This window comes from Argopecten irradians, chromosome 4 (assembly GCF_041381155.1).
Source record: "Argopecten irradians isolate NY chromosome 4, Ai_NY, whole genome shotgun sequence".
Taxonomy (NCBI): domain Eukaryota; kingdom Metazoa; phylum Mollusca; class Bivalvia; order Pectinida; family Pectinidae; genus Argopecten; species Argopecten irradians.
The window spans coordinates 24,597,176-24,617,405 of NC_091137.1; the positions used below are offsets into that span (position 1 = coordinate 24,597,176).

Genomic DNA, 20,230 nt, shown 5'->3' on the forward strand with positions numbered 1-20,230 from the left:
CTGCGAACTGACACAAATGCATGGGCCCAGCTGAAATGATCATTGTCATCAACGCACCGTTCCTAAGTAGCAGATTTATGACGGAGAGATCGCAATTGTCGTTTAGTTTCTCGTCATAATGGAAGAACCAGAAAGACCGCTTAATCCAAGCGCACAGAATGGTTCTAACAGTACCTGTGGCGGATATGCCTCGACCATGGGCCGGTTTTTCCACCAGAGATCTAGTGCCTTTGACTGTATGCACCCTCCCTCTGGTGGTGTAGGAGTGGGGGTCGGGCTGCCCCCTCCCCCACCCTCGGGATTCGGGTATTCCGGTTACCCCGGTGATTGGGGGTTTATGTCAGGGTCCTATGCACCCGGATTTAACTTTAACAGGACGTTTAACTCTCCATCTGCCAACTTATTTCCCGTGTCATCCAGGGATTTTAATGTTTCTTTACCGTCCGTGACGTCAGGTCCCCCACCCCTAATAGGGTCCAGCCCCACCTCTGGGGTACTGCCATGTGAAACATCAGACGCGTACGAGTCCGGCGTGTGTGGGTCATCGTGTAGCCCGTCCCCCACGGGCCCCTGTCTAACGGACGAGTTAGACCGGAAGGAGAATAAGAACAGAGGTAAGTCACTGTTATTACATCATACGTAAACAAATAGTAACATAAACGATTTTACATAAATGCAACCAAGATACGTCAATGTTACATTTACTAGTAAGAAAACAATCCAATGTCATTGAATCATGTGTACATTAATATAAGTTAGAATCATTTCAACAGGGGTGATATTGAAATCAAAATGTAAACTCCAAAATGCTAAAAATACCTTGGTAATTGTAACGAAATGACTATATTTTCATATAGGTGTAGATGGAATCGAACACATTCAGATCTAACAAATCCAATACATGATAATTATTAATGTTACATCCATGCCGCTTTTAAATTCCGTAAATTACACAAATGAAATATCTACTAAGTAAACGTTTATTTACAGGGGAGAAGCTAATTTATTAAACTATATTATAAAACACACTGAAAAGCGATATTTTTCAACTTTGATATAAACTTTTGAACAAACTTAAATGTAGATAGCATTGTGCATAAGTGAAGCTTGCTAAGATGTAGATAACGAGTTTTGTTTATTACATTTATATATTATCAACATCCGAAGTTATTCAATAGACTATATAAATAGGCTACATTGTACCATCAATTCTCAGAGGTTATTACAAAAATGGAAAACATAATTAACGGGAAGCATAGCTTGATAAATATGCTATATTAACGATGAAATGACATTCTATGATATAAACTAAAGGCACATGTATTGTTGTTCATGTTATTGTACTGTATTTTCATGGATGGTATGAGTGTCACATACTGTAAATATAACGCAATAAACTAGTACAAATTGACACTGCAACATGTATAGTCATTCAATACTCATCAGGGGCACTAAAGATAACCGTAGGTAACTTGAAAGAGGAACACACCAAAATAAATATAAATGAAACATTGCAAACAACTCTGGGTTAGGATATGATTTCAAAAATCATTTTAATATAATTTTTCTGTCTTTTGTAGAACATAACTTATATGTATATAACAGATTTCTACGTATATAGTGCATATTTCTAAAGCATATTGTTGACAGGGCGACACTCTCGGAATATTGGACAAAGAGATCCTTTACTAGAAACGCTATTTTTTTCGGGAAAAACAATGTCCAGGGACAGATTCCTGATTACACTAAGCTTCCTTCACATTTTCTTAAGCATTATTGTACTTCTAATTTCATAAAATTGTTTGCTGTAGTTGTACCTTATATAATTTTCGGACAGTATCAGCCTGACTTCCTAAAATAAACAAATCTAAGCACCATCGACGAACCTAAGCTACATAAAATGTAAATATTTTTGTGTAGTTTCCATCAATTTTCCAAACATCTTTGCGAATGAGCAGTTAGTCAAATAACCTGAGAGGAAACTATATACAAACCAAATAAGCAAATGTATCGTGGATTCGCTGATTCATGACATTTTAAAGAATTTAAGACACCACTTTAACGTATTTGTTATATCCCAATCTATTCATTGGGCACGGGAGGCTTGACTCTATATAACATATCACGTCCAAACTGAATGTATGTATATTTGTGTGGACAAATATCAATATTATGATGAATTATTAGATTCGTTTAGATAATTGTTTTCACCCGTAAGGCAGCAAGAGGCTTACCAAGTCAACAGTGTAATTGGTTTGACTATATTTACTTTTTCTCACTTTCTCTACAAAATGAAGATTGTTTCGTATCATATGCAGTTTTGCATTATTGACATTAAAACTTGATTGTTGTAATAAATATTTTCTTAGCTTAACACCGTTATATCAAATAAACAATAGAAAAATTATTCCTATATTTTAACAATCAAACATATATAACTACAAGTTGTTGATAAAAACAATGTAATTTTTAATTAGATAACGACAGTGTAAACTTAAAGCACGTTTTGTTTTGCATAAACGTTCAAATGTGATTATATATAAATAAAGAACTGATAACAGTAATACACCTGTTAATATAAATACACTTTACTTTCTTCTGTCAGTAATCACATCGATGGATATTGTGTATGAAATATATAACGGTAATACCGTGTCTTCGTGCCATATTAGCCAAGAAAGGTGCATATTATTTTGTATATATATTTTAGCGATTTTTAAACTAAAATGTCACATTCAAACCTTATACCTAATATCGACATAACGAGATTTGTAATAAAAACGCTATTCTAACTCTCCTTACTCTGACTAGAATAGTACAAAAATATAAACAATGCAGTACATATTACATTATTTTATATTTTCCTGTAACGTAAAAATAATAAGTTAAATATATAAAATGTCAATTACACACACACACACATATATATATATATATAACATTCATATAAACAACGTAATATATTTATAGTATGGAATAAAATGTTCGCATGATTTTATTATGTCTGGTATATGTAATATTATTTTTAATGACAAATGTAAATTACTTATTATTTTTGTATCAAGTTGTATGAAAAATTCAGAAGATACACGTTTTGCGTAATAACATCTTCATTGAAATTAAAAATGATTTCATATTTATTTTATTGTTTTGTAAATAAAAATAATTCTCTGATTTTGGAAATCTTTTTTGAACAATTGAATTAAAATTACATATGACATACATGTACCTACTGTCATTACTAACGACCAAAAATTCTAAATGGTATTTGTTTTTGTCAAATTATTGTTGATCTGACTGGAAGTTTATCACTGTATCAATTAGTATACTAAAAAATGAATACTGGTTGACAAGTTCAGTATTCAGTTTATCTTTCATGTTTATGATAATTGCATACTCGATCGGTCTTTGTGGAATAACAAGCAATATAGATATTAATAAATGCCCTGATACCAATTTGAATAATTCCAAACTTTTGCTTTTGCAAAACATTTATGATTAATTAGTTTGACTTATAGGCAGAACCCATTTCAATTTACTCCCCAAACATGCATACTGTGTGCAATTAAACATAAAGAAATGTTTAATAACACAAATGGTAAATACTAATACTAATAAAGTTAAACTGCTTGGCCATCCAAATGAAAATTACATATAGACTTTATCCCATAACCAAAGTATCTTTTTAAATAATACCTAAGCGGCGTATTAATAATGGTCATCACTTTAAAGTTAGTCGTTTGAGACATTTTATTTTTTTTTACTTACTGACACCTGATTTTCGTGTCAACAGTACCATGCTTTACTATAACGTAATTTTTACCGGACAATGTACTTTTAAACGCTACTTTAGAACCAATATATAGATAATTATTAACCCTATAACACAAAGTTAATCACGGAACATTTAGTCACATCAATTTAATTTAATCTAATTTTTAGATCTCTTCTATACCACCTATAACATATGTTTCCCATCGTCTTTCAATTTCTCCAGAGATCGTGTTACTATTGTGATTGGCCCTCCCCATACCGGTCCCTCCTTCACGTGCCCCTAAGGTGCTGTAAACTCTCCCCTAACACATAAATCATGGGCCCAATCTAATCAGCGCTGTCAATTAATATATCGCTAATTTACTCCCGCGCGCTCAATCACTTAATTAATTAACGTTTAGTAAGATCGACTGATAGGACTTGTCAGACATATTTACGTACACATGATAATCAATTGGACCATTTGAACGAATGCAACTGAGCCATATTCTAATGTTCAATAAATTACTAAACCTCATTCACATATAACCACCTTATGCACTTTTCATCGATTTATTTTTTATTTTGGATACCAAACTATGGTCAAATTTGCACTCACATATCTTTTTTTTACGTAACTTTAAAAGCACCATGCTATGATTTTGATATAAAATAATGCATTCTACCAAAAAGTTTTCAATTATCTATTATATATTGTATATAACATTTCTTCATAAAAGAAATTCGGTGAAAATTTGTGGAAAATGTCTATAATTAAAATAATAAATAATAAAATTATCTATATTGAAAACCATTGCCTGATTTCTTTACATGGATATAAGTAGCACCTGCCTACAATAGAACAAGACAATAATCACCAGATAATGATGACATATGTACAATTAATAGAGCGAACCCAATAGATTAGTACGGTATGTTAATGACTATGTTGTATTCCACTGTCTCACTATAATACCTTAGAATCAGCTTGTACACTTGTAAATAGTCATTAGATTAACACGTAATTGGAATAAATATTTAAGTGACATTATTGGATACGCTGTTGATAATTATGATGAATACTAGATTTGTTGACCTATACTTCAGATAAGATATTTGAAGCAAATAAAATATCCGTTGTATCTTCTTAAGTCTTAGTAACATCTAACAATCACGTTAGTTGCTTTGTAAAAAGCATTGGACCTATATAGGGCGTTGGTATTTTTCAATGATTAAGAAAATACTGTGTGAAATGTTACATATAGATTTATTAACAAAATGCAAATAGAAAAATGTTAAGGAAAATTGATATATGACGCACTTTTATTAAATAAGTAGGCAAATGCAAAAATTGATTATTAGAATAACATGAACATGTGATAAATAATGACAACGAAATTGTTGAAATAGAAAATTATTCTTATCAAATTATTTTATATATATATCAAAATTACCAATTAAAAATATAAAATTAATACACAGGATAACACTTTCAGTGGGTTTTTTTCAGTAAATGATAAATGTATAATTGTATCTGTAACTGTTGTGTAACACTATCCTGTTAGAATACAAATGGCGATCATATTTACATATCACTCCCAACAGTAAGCCAACTAAGAGAATCCTTCACAAATAGATAATAACAAAATTACCCCAAACGTCTGTCCTGATTAGCTCCCAGATTATTTGTTTTTCGTAACCAAAATATATCTCTGATGCTTGAGAAAACATGTTTGTTGATATAACGTATATAAAACTGAAAATATGCGTAATCTCGTTCGGAAACGCATTTCCCAGCATCAGAGTAGTCAGTGAAGCGCGCCGAATGCCATAACTGTGGATGCGGGGCCTACTTTGATACTCAAGCGCGATATAGACAAGTGGAGGAAGATGATTCTCCAGATCGCCTGTATCTCGATCTTTAAAACGAAATTATTTCCCGACAGATTTTAAACTGTGGATATTGGAGTAAAGCAATCTCTAACTTATTTCTATTTAGTTTTCTTCTTCCTCTTCTGTGTTGTGTAAATATACATTTGGGCATTAATTTAAATCGAAATAAAGTTTGTCAATAGTTGTTAAATAGACAAAGTACAATAAAAGGCATTTAAACTTTGAATCTAAAGGAATCTATGAATCCAAAATATAAACAATTTAAATTGGAATTGTCCAACAAGGTGAAACAGCGACCAAAATAAGCCCAGAAAACAATATCATCATGAGCAATAGGTGACTTGTTGAGAACATGCACTCTACGAGTAGAAAACTAAAATAAAAGCAAAGTACAAAATTAACGTCAATTATAAATCAATAACAAGGGAATGGATGTATATAGGATTTTGTTTGTATGTTTGTGTTTTTCATTTTAATTGACCAGAAGAGATCATAAATTGACTTGACATTTCAAAATACTTTAAAAAAAGAAAACAAGATTGACCGAAGATATATCTATTATTACTTTTCAGACACAAGCGACCCCTATAAGTTAGATTTATCAGTAAAGCCCAGGAAGGAAAGGACAGCATTTACGAAACATCAGATCCGGGAACTGGAGAAGGAGTTCTGTGTCCACAATTACCTTACCCGACTACGACGGTACGAAATAGCAGTGGCTCTCGATCTCACAGAGAGACAGGTAAACGATTAGCATTAATTTAGATTGAGTAAATTAATTATCATTTAATATGCAGAAACACGTATTATATAGTGATAATAAAAGACAAGGTTAATAATACATTAATAAATTAGGCAAGTCGATTATAGACAACTCTTTTTCGTAGTTTCATAAAATTAAAATTTAATGTAAGGTACAGTCGATCATTGATTAATATAAGGGCAGACAATAAATTACCCATAAATGCTAGATACAAATAATCAATGGGCCATTAATCATTAGTTACAAACAATGAAGGACCCATTAATATAAGGTACATTCTATTCAGGAATGATTAATATTAGATGCAGCCAAGTTAATCATATTTATTATTATTTTAAATCAGTAGTGATAAGACTTTATGATGGAAGCAAGTATTTATTTCTATTTTTCTTTAAATTCTAACTATGAAGTTGCATTTGTTCGCGTCATTGCTTGTAAGCAATTATTTTGCAATTGATAAATTCCGACCGTTTTTATTAAATGGGTTGCATATTAAAGGGATAATTCACATAGGCTAATTCTTTTACATAACCAAGAAGCAAAATATAGCATAAATGTATTGTTCATTTCTTATGAAACATATAACGTAAAACATTTACAAAATTCCACGACATTGTTAGTATTTTAATTAATATCGTTGAAATATCAAATCGTTGATTAATACGATTAAGCTGGTAGAATATGGACGCTGTAACTATACCCGAGCCAAAGTCCTGCACGTTAAACAAATTAACTACATAACCACTGAGAAGGTGATAAAATGATTTTAGGAAAGATAATTCACCTAATAAGGTAAACACACTACTGTCAGAGCGATTTGAGCAGTTCTAGACAAATGTTGCATTACTCTACGAGCAAGGGACAAGGTTCGGCATACAAGAAGTTTGACCACGATGTGTAACGGCGGACAGCGAACGAGTTTGAACATTTCACACACATGTCACCATCATGGGCTTTTCAGGCATATCACATAAAACCGACTGATCTATTTTCCATTAGAACTGGGTTGTTTCCGATATATGTACCAATTTTAATGTTCTCTTAGACTGAATTGTCACATTAAAGTAAAGCATTTTAGGCGGTATTATAATGAAAATGTTGAAGGTTACTAACCATTTCAAATTGTTGAACGAAACCTATTGTGATATGTCATGAACCTTTGCTATTTACAGGTAAAGGTTTGGTTCCAGAACCGACGGATGAAATGGAAGAGAGTGAAAGGTACAAAGTTAGTGAAAGACAAAGTGGACGGACAACTTAAGCCAATAATGGCTCCGAACATTACATCTACCAGTGTGTCCCAGGCAGACGACTCTCAAAGGACGTCCGTTTGTGATATGCCGCCATCTTGAAAAAAAAAATTCAATTCATTTTTGTGATAATTCAGAGCAACATTTTGCACGATTGAAAAACAAATATCGATGGCTTTTAAGATCGAGAAGATTTTGAAAATGGTTTGTTGTTGCTGATGAATTCGCGCGTACATTGTGGACAGGTTGAAAGTACACAGATCGAACAATCTGATGACGGACATTTTGTCGGGGAAAGTGAGAGATGATTCTGTGAACCAATACGTTAGTAGCGTTTCTAAGTCCAGCGACCATGTCGGTAAATAAAGGAGTGTAAACAAATAAATGGCCTAACGATATATCCTGTATTTCTAGAGCGATATACTCCGGGTATCAAATGTTCATTTGCAGGAACTGATCGAAATGGCAGATATGGATCCACAGGGCGTGAAGAGGAGGATATGATAAGGTCAAAGGTTACTTAAGTGACCCGACCACATGGGTTCATGTGCTCCAGTGCGTGTATTTGGTTGTCTGAAAAGACTAAAACGTAACGTGACAAGGAAAATGGTTTTGTTTTACTATTGTCCTTGGAAATGAAGTCAGTTTTCCAGTAAAAATAACGGTAGAGTTTAATATTGATCAGACGAGTTTATAACCCTTTGAAAATGTGATTGTCGTACCGTGATATAATATGTACGATGTGTGATCACGTAATAAACATACAGTGGGGGTTAGATATGTTTGAAATTAAAATTTTTATACATTTTATTGCGTAGAAAGCACATTTATTTGAATGTATACGGCGTCTAAACTTTCCTTAATTCTATCGAGGACGAGATGAGGTACCCATTAAATGTGTGTAATCGTGACTGAAAATGGACAGTATATTGAGAGATCGGGTATAGTAAATGTTTGAGTTAATTTTAGAAATATACCTATAATATATATGCCGTGAGTGTTGAGAAAGCGAGGGAAAAATATTAATGGTGATAGTGATGAAAATGACTTTTTTACGTATACTGAAGGTATTTTCAACGTCTTTTATAAAGCCTACAACCAAATCAGAGAAATAGATAAATGCAATTTTGATCTGTAAATCATAAGAAAATATCTGTATCTATGGCAGTTTATTAGTCACAAGATCCTAATTTGAGGTTACGGTAAGAATTTTCCAGCGGAATGATGATACCCCTTAGAGTATCTTCTCTAGCTTGAAACTTTGAGTCGTACGCTCGTATATCTCGATCGAGGCAAAACCTAAACTGTCAAACTACATTTTCGTGATAATTATGATAATATAGAAACTGAAGCGACTCTGACTCGTATGTGTGTGTATGAATGTGGAAAATGATGTTTTTATAACTGTGATTTTGATTATTTCATACAATACTTTATAATTAATTTTATAAATAAGACTAATACTTTACTATATTTATAACAATACATCAGAGAATAATTGGTACAAATATGTTAGAACGATATTAAAATGTTAATATAATCATTATGTATGTTTGTTGTGTTTTTTGACAATTGACAAAGTTCAAGGAAATTTCAGAACTATTTGTTCATGGAGATATTTGGATATAAAATTGGCCTAGGATAAGGTGAATCGTTAAAGCATTAAGATTATATGTACCTGATTTTTACCCGAAATGTAAATGAAATTTACCTAAAATTGACTTGGATACAGTACTGTGAATCCATATAAAATTTGCAAGTAATTTCAATATAAGAGTAAAATATATTATTTCGTTTCAACCAAATTTATTGATAATAATCAATAGGATTGTTAAAATAAGATTAAATTCAATACATGATCTGACATATATCTATCCATATATACTGTATCTGGACTTTGAAGGATTGTTCATTAATTAATTAAATTTTATTACACAAATCACATGGTGACAATATAACTGTAAAACTGTAACTTTTGCTACTTTGGAAACAGTAGAATAGGCTAAGAACAAGATATCAACCATAAACTACCCAGTTTTCTTCCTTCATCATTATGTACTCGCTATCATCCATTGTTTGTTTTGAAGTTAAATATGCAAAAGTTACAATGTGCATCGTATTTAACAAGTTTGGCAGAGTATCAATACCGTACAATATACTGTAAATAATTTTCTTTTCGTGTGCGATTTACTTTCGCAAATTACTGGATTAAAGTAATTTCTCTAAAGTGTGTCTCCTCGAATACTCATTATCTACCTTACTTATAGAGATACAAATGTAATTATATTCGATCTTAAAATTCGCGAAAGTTAATCTTGGCGAACGTGTATGGAAATTGATTTCGCGAAAAGTAGCCGCGAAATGCCGTTAGTAACAGTATATCACAGGTCGAATATGTTGATCATACTAGTTAGATTTTTGATACTTTACACAATGTTTAACCTGTAAAATTACATTTTGTTTAACACGCTAAACTGATTATCCATATACCATACACATTTTTTTACAACTCTGATACCAAAATATACTTGAATGTCAATATAGTGCACTAAGTATGTCTGAACGAATACAAGTTTTTACTCAATTTTGAACAAGTAAGGCTTACTGTTACTGTCACTTTTATAAACTATAATCATTTTAAAGATTTGACAGAATACTATTGTTTCTTTGATTTTAATATGTTGCTGTACACTGTAATTTACAGGTCTCATTGAATACCCACCCTATTACCATATTTTGCTAATTGGACTATTCACAGGTACGTATGTATAAAGCCCGGCTCAACACCCATAACTTACACTAGATGTTACTATTCTGACAGAGGGCTCATCTCGGAAGGAGTCATTATCGACTAATATTAATAGGTTTTGTCGTTTTCTGCAATCCTATCCAGACTGTTGACAGGCGTTTAGATAAGAGAACACATGTTCGTCTTGTACATGTTGAAATGTCATTCTCACACCAGAAGCCCGTTATTATTAAACTTTTCTGACAAATTGGGCATTCCAATTTAATTTCTGACATATTTGTAGATATTCTGATATCATCAACTTCCCTCTGTAGGTGAAATTTTACAATCACTGCTAGGGATGCGAACTTCGGTCACACAATGTATTGAGGATGAGAACTTACCCTACAAAACCACTGTTGGGGATTTTGACTTCAGGTAATGATGAAATCGATTGAAAAGAAATATTGTTAATAATGTTTGTATCGTGATTGTCACTTTCCTCAGTCTGACTTATATTGCTATCATGGATGTGCTCACAGAAGCAAGGGCCACTTGTCATACTTGTTGTCATACTTTGGTTTAGGCTTTTAATTGCGATGATATGAAAAGGTGATCGTATTTTATTCTTAAATAAAACTTTTGTTTCTAATAAAACATCACTATACCAAAGTTTAATCGTCTACTCTTGTGGGGAAATCTCCAATGAGAGAATTTTTGGTATCTTTCCGAGGACTAAAATACCAGAACCTATATCAATGCATATTGCAATTCCTGTTCAATTCCAAGTAGCTCGAGAATGGGACGACTGGTTTATCCATTATCAGTAGGTCTTTGGCATTACGCTTCGATGAGGTAGCACTATAAAGCAGCCAAAACTTTACACGAAAGATATCTCCGTCCAATTGTCACACCACTGAAGATGATAATCAATCTTACGCCCGCAATCTGTGGTGTCCTTAGATTACAATGCAATATTTGTTGATAAGATGTTGAACAAATAAGACCAAAAATTACAAAGTAAAACTTGATTTCAATACTAGATACATCTGTTCCCTCCGCGATGCTCTTCAACATTTTATATAATTATGTTGTTTCTCTTACTAGATTCGGTTTTTAGAATACGGATGGTTGATAAGTTTCATAAAAGGTGATACATCGTTATATCATGCATGTCATTTACATATTTTTAAGCATAGTAATGGTAATCTGCTTAAATTACTTCATTGCTAATTGCGTTTAATTACTGAATCACGAAATAAACTTAATTAATTATTGTGACAGAAGTAATGAAGTCAGTGCTTGATTTTTACTTCAAGGAACAAACAAGAGCTTTATATCGCAACCAAATTGAGTGGTGATCATTAAAGGTCTTCGCAATATCCTTTGTGAAAATCATAGATATTATAAATATATTATTCTAATAAGTCTTTACACTGTTTTGTAGTATATGTTACGCTCTTGGTGCATTTTTTTAAATATAATGACTTGCTGAGGTTTTACGCTCAATCACCACTATAAATCTTCCCCATCTCTTTTGAATCGGCACATCTAATTATAATTGTCAGTATTGACTTGAAAGTATATTTTTTTCAAAAAGGGGAAAAAGACTTTTCTATGGTTGACATGCTTTCAATTTGCACCAGTAGGTTCAAAAATTCAAAACAAATACACATGAAACTATTCGGAATATTTCCAATCGAACAGTAACTTCACAAACGAGTACAGACTACAAAGGGTGCAATACCCCTGTGATCAAAGGCGACTGTTGCAGTACCAGCATCCATCCCCACTCCTTCTCTCTGTGGCTGGCCTACCATGGGATACTGTTCGTTGAGAGCAGCTGTACGGATGCTGGAACGGAAATATGGCAAAAAAACGTTTGTTGTACAGATGTTTCACAAATCACGCGAGATCGGAAGGCGGAACGGCGATGAGATTCACAGATTCACGGATCCTCTTTGCCAAAAATACTCAGTTTTACCCGAATGGCACAGTGGGAAATCTGGAATGTTTTCACAGTCTGTTATTTAGTCCTTTTTATCTAAAATGCAGGTATGGTTGTTAGATAGAAGCACTTCACAATTAAAACAGGTATATACATGAAAACATATTAAGGTCAGTCGAGATGAACATGACATCTTAAAAAGCGGAAGCATTACGAGACTTTTTGTCTACGCAAAATGGGAAAATATGTGTCACGAGAATAAGTCCTCAAAGAGAATTGTATTTCTTTTTTAAATTTCATTTCATTTTCTATTTATTTAATTATTCATTTCTATTTTTTATGTTTCATGTCCTTTTTACTGGATTGGAATTGAAGTAGTTATTGAATATGATAGCACGCATATACGTGGTTATTTAGCTTTTTGTGTGTCACAATAACAGTTCACAATAACATGGAATTATTTTGCTGAAATCCTTTAGAGTAAAACCTATGTACGCGGATCGCTCCTGTATTTTGTGTTAGGTGTAGAATTCCAGTAGGAGTTCGCTTACTGAAGATCCTTTCTCTTGCACCCAACCTAATTGTGTTTGGTTGTTTTAGATCGACGATGAAAAAACCTTATCCTTTAACGAAACAAGTAAAAATAGGTTTGGCTAGTTCTAAGAGGTCGTCTAACCTTTTACAGTAAAATTACTCTTGTACATTTGTACTAACTCCCAAACTGAACAAATCAATGTTATATTTGAGCAGCATTGCACTGACCGGCTACAGGAGCAGTTACACCCGCCATTATTTCTGGGATGCCAGAGAGATTTCTCGCTTCACCTGAGCCTGCGTGTACCCCGATAAATCACCTCTAGGGAGCACGGGGGGAAAGGATTGTTGACAGACTCAGGGGAACACACGTGGTCGGCAGATTTGGCGGGAATCTGACCCTCAAGCCATGTGCTCGAGGGCGGGACTCGAAACGTTTTGCCGCAATGTTTTTCTTCGCACGCTCCCTAGTATTGATGTGACATGAGTTCCAGCGGTCGAGAGGAAACTGTCTGAAGATGTTTATTTTTTAACTGTTTATTCGTGTATTTTCGACATCGATATCCATGGTAAAATTTCTTGCTCTAACGGAGTTTTGTTTTCAGAAGCGTTTTGTTTTATTTATTAATACTCATTAACCCTAAGGGAAGGTTTTGTTGTGAGGAGATTCAGCCTACGGTTTCTACACATGTAGCATTAATTACAAAACATGGACGCCCTTAGCCATTTTCTTTCTTCAAAGATTTAATTTAGAGCATGTTATGTCTTGGGATATGATTTCTCTAAACTAAAATTTGTGCTTTACACAGTTCATTTTGTTAATTTGTAAGTACAAACGTAATTGGTAATGGTTATAATTTGCATATTCAATTGTTCTACTGATAACTTCATGGCACTTGTCATTATTAAAACGATGTTTGAAAGCAGATGAGTGTTATTTCAATTTTTTATCTAATTTAGGACATGGTATCCGACTTCCATATACATATATGTTATAAATATCTTGACATGTACGTATACTATATTTAATTCGAGTGATTCGGTAACAAAGTCTATCTAATTTCATTCATCTTGTTGCGTATCAATAAGACTTTCATACAATGTCTGTAATGTCGATTAGTTACAGGAGTAGTAGCTTGACGAAAAGAGTGCCAAAAATATCGATGTTATAAACGTCGGGATGGTATGATAAAACTAAACATCCGTCCAGATGCTCTTGAAAACGCGTAGGGAGTATAGAACCAGTTGCACCGGAGTAATAACCGTCATCTATATTATCGATGACATAAAACTTAATTAAATCCTGTTTATGACACAATCTCAGACGTGGAACAAAGTAATGGCAATATGAGGCAATCATTAAAACGTATCTTAGATATGTGGATTATCGAGTAGGGGAACGAAATATTTCAATATGAGATTTGGTGTGTGGTATGAACACTTTACCATGCTCGTCACCAATCATTATCTTCGTAACTCCTGTGGCGTTAAAGTATCCATTATCATTCGACACTATACAGTTACCCTTTTTAGGGTGTTCAAACAATAACCGAACACACGATTGTTTCTATAGTCATAAAAATTGGAAAACAATATGACACCGACTAAAAATAAAATAATTTATAGAATGGTACATTGCTCCATTATGATTATTAGAAAGCATAATGCTTCAGGGCTGGTCATATTTACTAATGTGAGGACAAATGGCATCGTGAATAGAGAAATAAATTATTTTTAAGCTATGCACATTGTTGTAAGTCTAAAAATATAAAAATGCTAAAATTTTCTCATCATACATGTCCTATCTTAAACTGCCATCGGTAAGCCAGAAACAAAGAGAAAATTAATTATAATCACTTACCAAAGCATTAACATGTAAGGAGTGAATTTCCTCGTCTGACAGTTTGGAAGACACCGGAGCTTTTATAAAAAAAATAATTGCTCACAAAATTTCTAGCAGAATTTTCTCATTTTCTTTTCATACACATCAAACAACCGCAGAGGAGAACCAGTAAGCCCCATTGTTTGTCAGATATTGGTAGTAATTATATATCCACTCCAAGGTAGTAGCTTAAAGTTAAACTAGCGTAAATGTTCACAACAGGTTCCTTAAAAAAATACCCTGATGATTCCCCTAACCTACATGGTATTAAAGAACAATTCCATAAGTTTTAGTTCTCTCATTTTTTTATATTTTTTTTTCAAATATTTGATTTATTTTCTTCGGCTTTTATTATCCGTGAATCCTTCGCTGGGCAGCGTATAGACTTGTTCCCTATCTTTAATCCGAACCATACTGTCGATCCCTTGACTTTTATATAGGTTTTGGTTTGATATTCAAAAAAGTTGAAAAAAGGATTCGACATATACTTACTCGTACAATGTGACAAATGATAAAACCAATACATTAAAAACTGTAAAGAATGCATGGTTGCTGTTGGATACATACTTGAATTTTATCTTAAACTATCCAAAGTAAGCTTATTTTAATTGGATATTTTTTGTCCTTCCAGAAGATGTTTTCAGAACGGTTTCGCACAAAAAATTACTAAACACTGGAGTAATGTAAAAGATGAGATTTTTTTGCATATTTCTTTTCATTAAAATGTGTGCTTTTTGCTTGACTCCTTGTTATTTAAGCTTCAATCCCTGGTCAGTATTGCAGACGGCCAGTGTAGTATCTCTATTAGTTTGTCTAGATTTGTAGATGTTCATTATCTTTTGTGTCTTTTATCGTCAAAATAATATATGCAATAATGATATCAAAATGAAAGCATCCTTTAAATTCATAGCTGAAAATGTGATAAATAATGGCATATATAATAATATATGGCCAGTGTTTATTTTGATAATAAAAATAACAATCCCTAGGAATTCTTTGTTTTATAAAACCAGAAAGACCCTAAAACTATTATGATGCTTGTGTGGCCAGGTTTTCTCTATCGCACCTGTATAAACCAGCCATGTTTAATTCTCGCCTATCATTTAAAGATCCCTTAATCATATTTGTTATTCTTGCCTCTCTGGCATTAACTGCTAAGCCAGCTAGGAATGCCTTTTGAAACTAATTAGAAAAAGCCGTGGCGAAACATGAACGTCGCTCATCTCGATACCACCGGCGGAATGATGCTTAATTCACAGACGTGGCGGGTTCGAATTTTAAATACAAAACTGCTTTTTAAGTTTATGCTTTAAGTGGTAAAAAGACTTTTTAAATTGTCAAAGAGAAGTAGAAAACACGGAATGTCGATAATGTCAGACAATGTTCTCGTTGACGGAATAATGGAGTTGCACTGTCCAAGACATACTCTTTAGCTACCAATCTAAAACAAAAACGGGAGTCTACGTTACACATATTACGTCGTGTTTAATCGAGAAATAACAGGTTTTTTACCAAATGGCATCACGTTGAATTATGTTCATGCAATGATGAAAGCACAAATACGGTAATAAAGAAGTTTGCACTCCTTTTAAGTTGACACATAGAATACATATAAGTGTTTATGCATGCATGTACTTATGAAACTTTGATTGTTCTTCATAGCTATATTTACAAAAAATTATAAGATTAAGTAGGTGATTTAAATCTTTAAAATTGTAAAACGAATTCGATCCTTCTTTATAAACTTATGAACTTCTGTTTTCAATCACGAGTTTTGATACATGTAAGATAATATTCTGTATTTGATTATTAACGCATGGTATGACAGATTCGTATTTTACCATTTAATTCTTAGAACGAAAATTATGTTTCAACCCTTTCTTTTAATCATTAGCAATACAATTGCATCCTATAAAGAGATCATTTTGTTTTAAAATAGTATGGAATTTTCATGGCTTTGCCATTAATTCTGACAATAAATGACGTTTAGGAAGTTTTTACTATTAATTGTGGATATAAATATCTCATTTTATCATTGATATTGTATACAGGAGGTAAACAGATGAAGAAGCACTCAATCTGCTAACCACATGTACAAGTAATCCATTTATCACTGGACGCCTCAGACGTACATGTGCAAACAAACGGTAATAAAGATCTTTTCAAAAATAAATAAAAAAAATCTTAAAACGATTTATTCCATTTCCTGTCACGAGAAGAGGAAGTAGAATATGTTTTATGAGGTTCACACCTCACACCACTGCCTTATGACACAGGTGCTGCCCAGCTGTACTACACTCACGCGCAGACGCACGTGTTGGTAGGTTGCGTCCAGAGAAAAGCGACAACTGTTCTCACAATAGGTAAAATAAAAGGACAGGCTAAACTGGTCTCCAGACCCTATGTTATTGATCAGAATTTCCCAGCAGAATTATAATACTACACTATCCCATCTAGTTTGAAACGTCGGATTCGCAAGCCCAATTTTAATGATGTTCAATATTCTAGAGACTGATGACCAGTCTAGGGTGAAGTTACACTTATCACTGGTAAAAGTTACCTATTCAGTCAGATCGCAAAGCCCACACAAAGAATAACGAGAAAATGATCTCTATAACAAAAAGATGATAAAAAATGTCATTTCGGGTCATCACAAAGTGTTCCTATTACGTAGGTGGTTGTTGTATAATGCTGTACGCCAGAGCATATATACATTTAGAGCAATTAGAGGCAATAGAAGAAGCAAAAGTTTAAATGAACTAGCAGTTCTCTTCAAAATATCAATTACATTTTAGGAGTAGTCTATGGAATAGCTAATAGACTGGCTCAATATCTTCTGCATATGATTGAATAATGGTTAGAAAAAAAGAGGAAAATGTATTTTTATTCATTATTTTTTTAATAATCATATGATTGCTACATATCTGTTGTTGAACTCAATCATGTTTCAGGTGTATTGTTTAATCAAGTTTCTAAATATCTCACAGAGGTAGTGAAGAAAAGCGCAACAGCATAATCATACAAAATTGAAAACCAAGAATCTATCTATCCTAATTGTACATATACAGTGTGTTAAATACCCTGCATATCTTATTTAAAATCTATTAAGTTCATACCACATTGATAGTTTCAAAGTATCAAAAGGGAGCCAATCTCCAGTATTACGTTACACATCTACTGATAACTATAGGCAGTAAATCAAGTTTTGTGATTCTCAAAATTAAAATCTGATCTCCAGCGATGCTACCATGTCCACAGACGTTACCTTCTCCCTAAGGAACCTGACCAACAGTCTGGAAACCTCATTAATCTGGAGCGCTAATTTGCCTCCTCAAATACCTATATACCTCCACCGATGTACTCCCCATATGAGAGCTTAGGGTGTAGTAAATGGCCACTACATTAGCCATATAGAAGTATATAGTAGTTATAAGAGAACTTGAGACAAGGCGACCAAAGTAAACAAAAACTAATCATAGAGAATTGTACAATACGTAGACAACGTATGGTAACCATTGTGAAATTAACTACGCCATACTGGTTTTGTTAAGGAGCAAATAAGTCCCATGTTTACAGTTCATGTACTTTTAGATTGGATTGTTTGACGCATAAATGGTCGTTGGATCACATTCAACTTTTCAGGAAACTTACTTGCATTTGATTAGTATTGTTGACACCTAATTTGATGTTGCATTGTCATATTTATATTCTCTTTTCTTAGTTTTGATTAAAAAGAACTAAGATGACAAACTATTGCTTTATTGAAGCATCATTCATTAATATGAGTGCTAACCCTTCCCCATTTTAAACATTACCACGATCGTTATTATACTTAATTAACTTACGTGATCTAGTTATACTTAATTTCCATATTCCAAGCCGTGTCACGTTATGCACCATTTCATTGGTACTTAAATAAGTGTAATCCACTGTATTTATCTATTTACTAAAATTTTCAGATGTTATATTGTTTTCATACATAGCATGTCCTTACAAATATCTTTTAATGCAATACATTTTACCCCAATTAATATATACCATGCTTCGAAATCTGGTTTTCTCCCTTCTTGGTTTGGTAATGCATCTGTGTGGTCGATTCCACATGCATGTTTTAAACAACATACTGCCCTCTGATGTGTTTATCATACACTTATGTGAAGTAGTAATGCTCCCTGAAATGTTATCACATTAATTATCATATATACTTACCAGATCTTATATATGTGAAACTTAATGTTATTGTCGAGTTAATAACTTAACATCTCAATATGTTTTTATTTTCGGGGAATTTCGCCATACAGATAAACCTGTCGATTACGGACACTAAAGGTGACATAGCAAAATGTCCTTTGATAACATGATATATATAGTAAATTGCACCGAATGAGCCTGTACTTTTTAAAGAGGTTTCCTTTATATGGTGATGTTTTAAGCAGTTTTTACTGTATTTATAGTCAAGTTAATTGCAGCAAACTTAATCATTAATTATTCGCAAATACAATGGAAAGAACGATAAAACTTGTATAAGCATATATAGAAGTTGATAACGCGCGAAAATCTTTACCTACAAACAAGTATCTTAGGAATCCGCGAAATATTCTCCCCACGAAATGAAGCATGGACAACTACGTATACAACATAAGAACTGATATGTAGTTCAGGATGAAAGAATAAACATCGACGAAATGACGAAATCCAACTCGAACTCTACCTCATGCTGACAAACAAGAAAAGAGAAATAGAGATTAGACAAATAGCTGAGATCATTTTGAAAAATCCATATGGCATTTGAGTACGTTTCCATACTAATACCCTTCTTCTGAATTATCTTTTATACAGAAAATGTCAAAATAAGCTAGAAATCCCTTTATATTTCATAAAACGTAACTTCACAATAATTTGGAACATTTTGACGCCAAAAATATTTTTGAAATTGCCAAATATATGGCTAAACAGAGATGTTCTTATTTTGATGGTGTCATCAGTTAGGTTATGATGTATGACAACATAGTTTAATGCCATAGTTCCCACAAAAGATGATAGCATATGTTAATTGTTGTTTCTTATCTCATGATTAAAAATTAAAAGATAAAATAAAAATTCATTTGGAGTCGTAACAGGTTTTCTAAAAACACTCTGTAAATTCTAAAAACATGTGAAAGCAAGATGGGATCAGGTGGTTCGGAAGAAGAAGAAGCTTTTCCATTCCATCAACCATCATCATAATTTAAGACAAACATAATAAACGTTATATTTTCCCTCTTCAATGTCTAGAATTAACCTTTATTCCGGATTCAGTATTATTTGGTATGAATTTCATACTTCGCACACAACCACATATTTTGTTTAAGATTTAAGATCATATACTATTACTCTCTCGTACTATACACAAAAATCGTGACTAAGATGTGAAACAAAATAAATTAAATGATTACCGAATTATGGTATTCATGATGATGATGATGTTAAAACAGTATAA

General features: G+C 32.9%; 1 protein-coding gene across 1 annotated transcript; it reads left to right on the plus strand.

The window, feature by feature from the left end:
- The first annotated feature begins 17 nt into the window (after positions 1-17).
- LOC138321081 (homeobox protein MOX-2-like) lies at positions 18-9,216 on the plus strand. The gene is made up of 3 exons (XM_069264491.1): positions 18-614; positions 6,219-6,388; positions 7,582-9,216. The coding sequence occupies exons 1-3, from the start codon at positions 119-121 to the stop codon at positions 7,759-7,761; spliced, it is 846 nt and encodes a 281-aa protein (XP_069120592.1). The 5' UTR covers positions 18-118; the 3' UTR covers positions 7,762-9,216.
- The last annotated feature ends 11,014 nt before the right edge of the window (positions 9,217-20,230 follow it).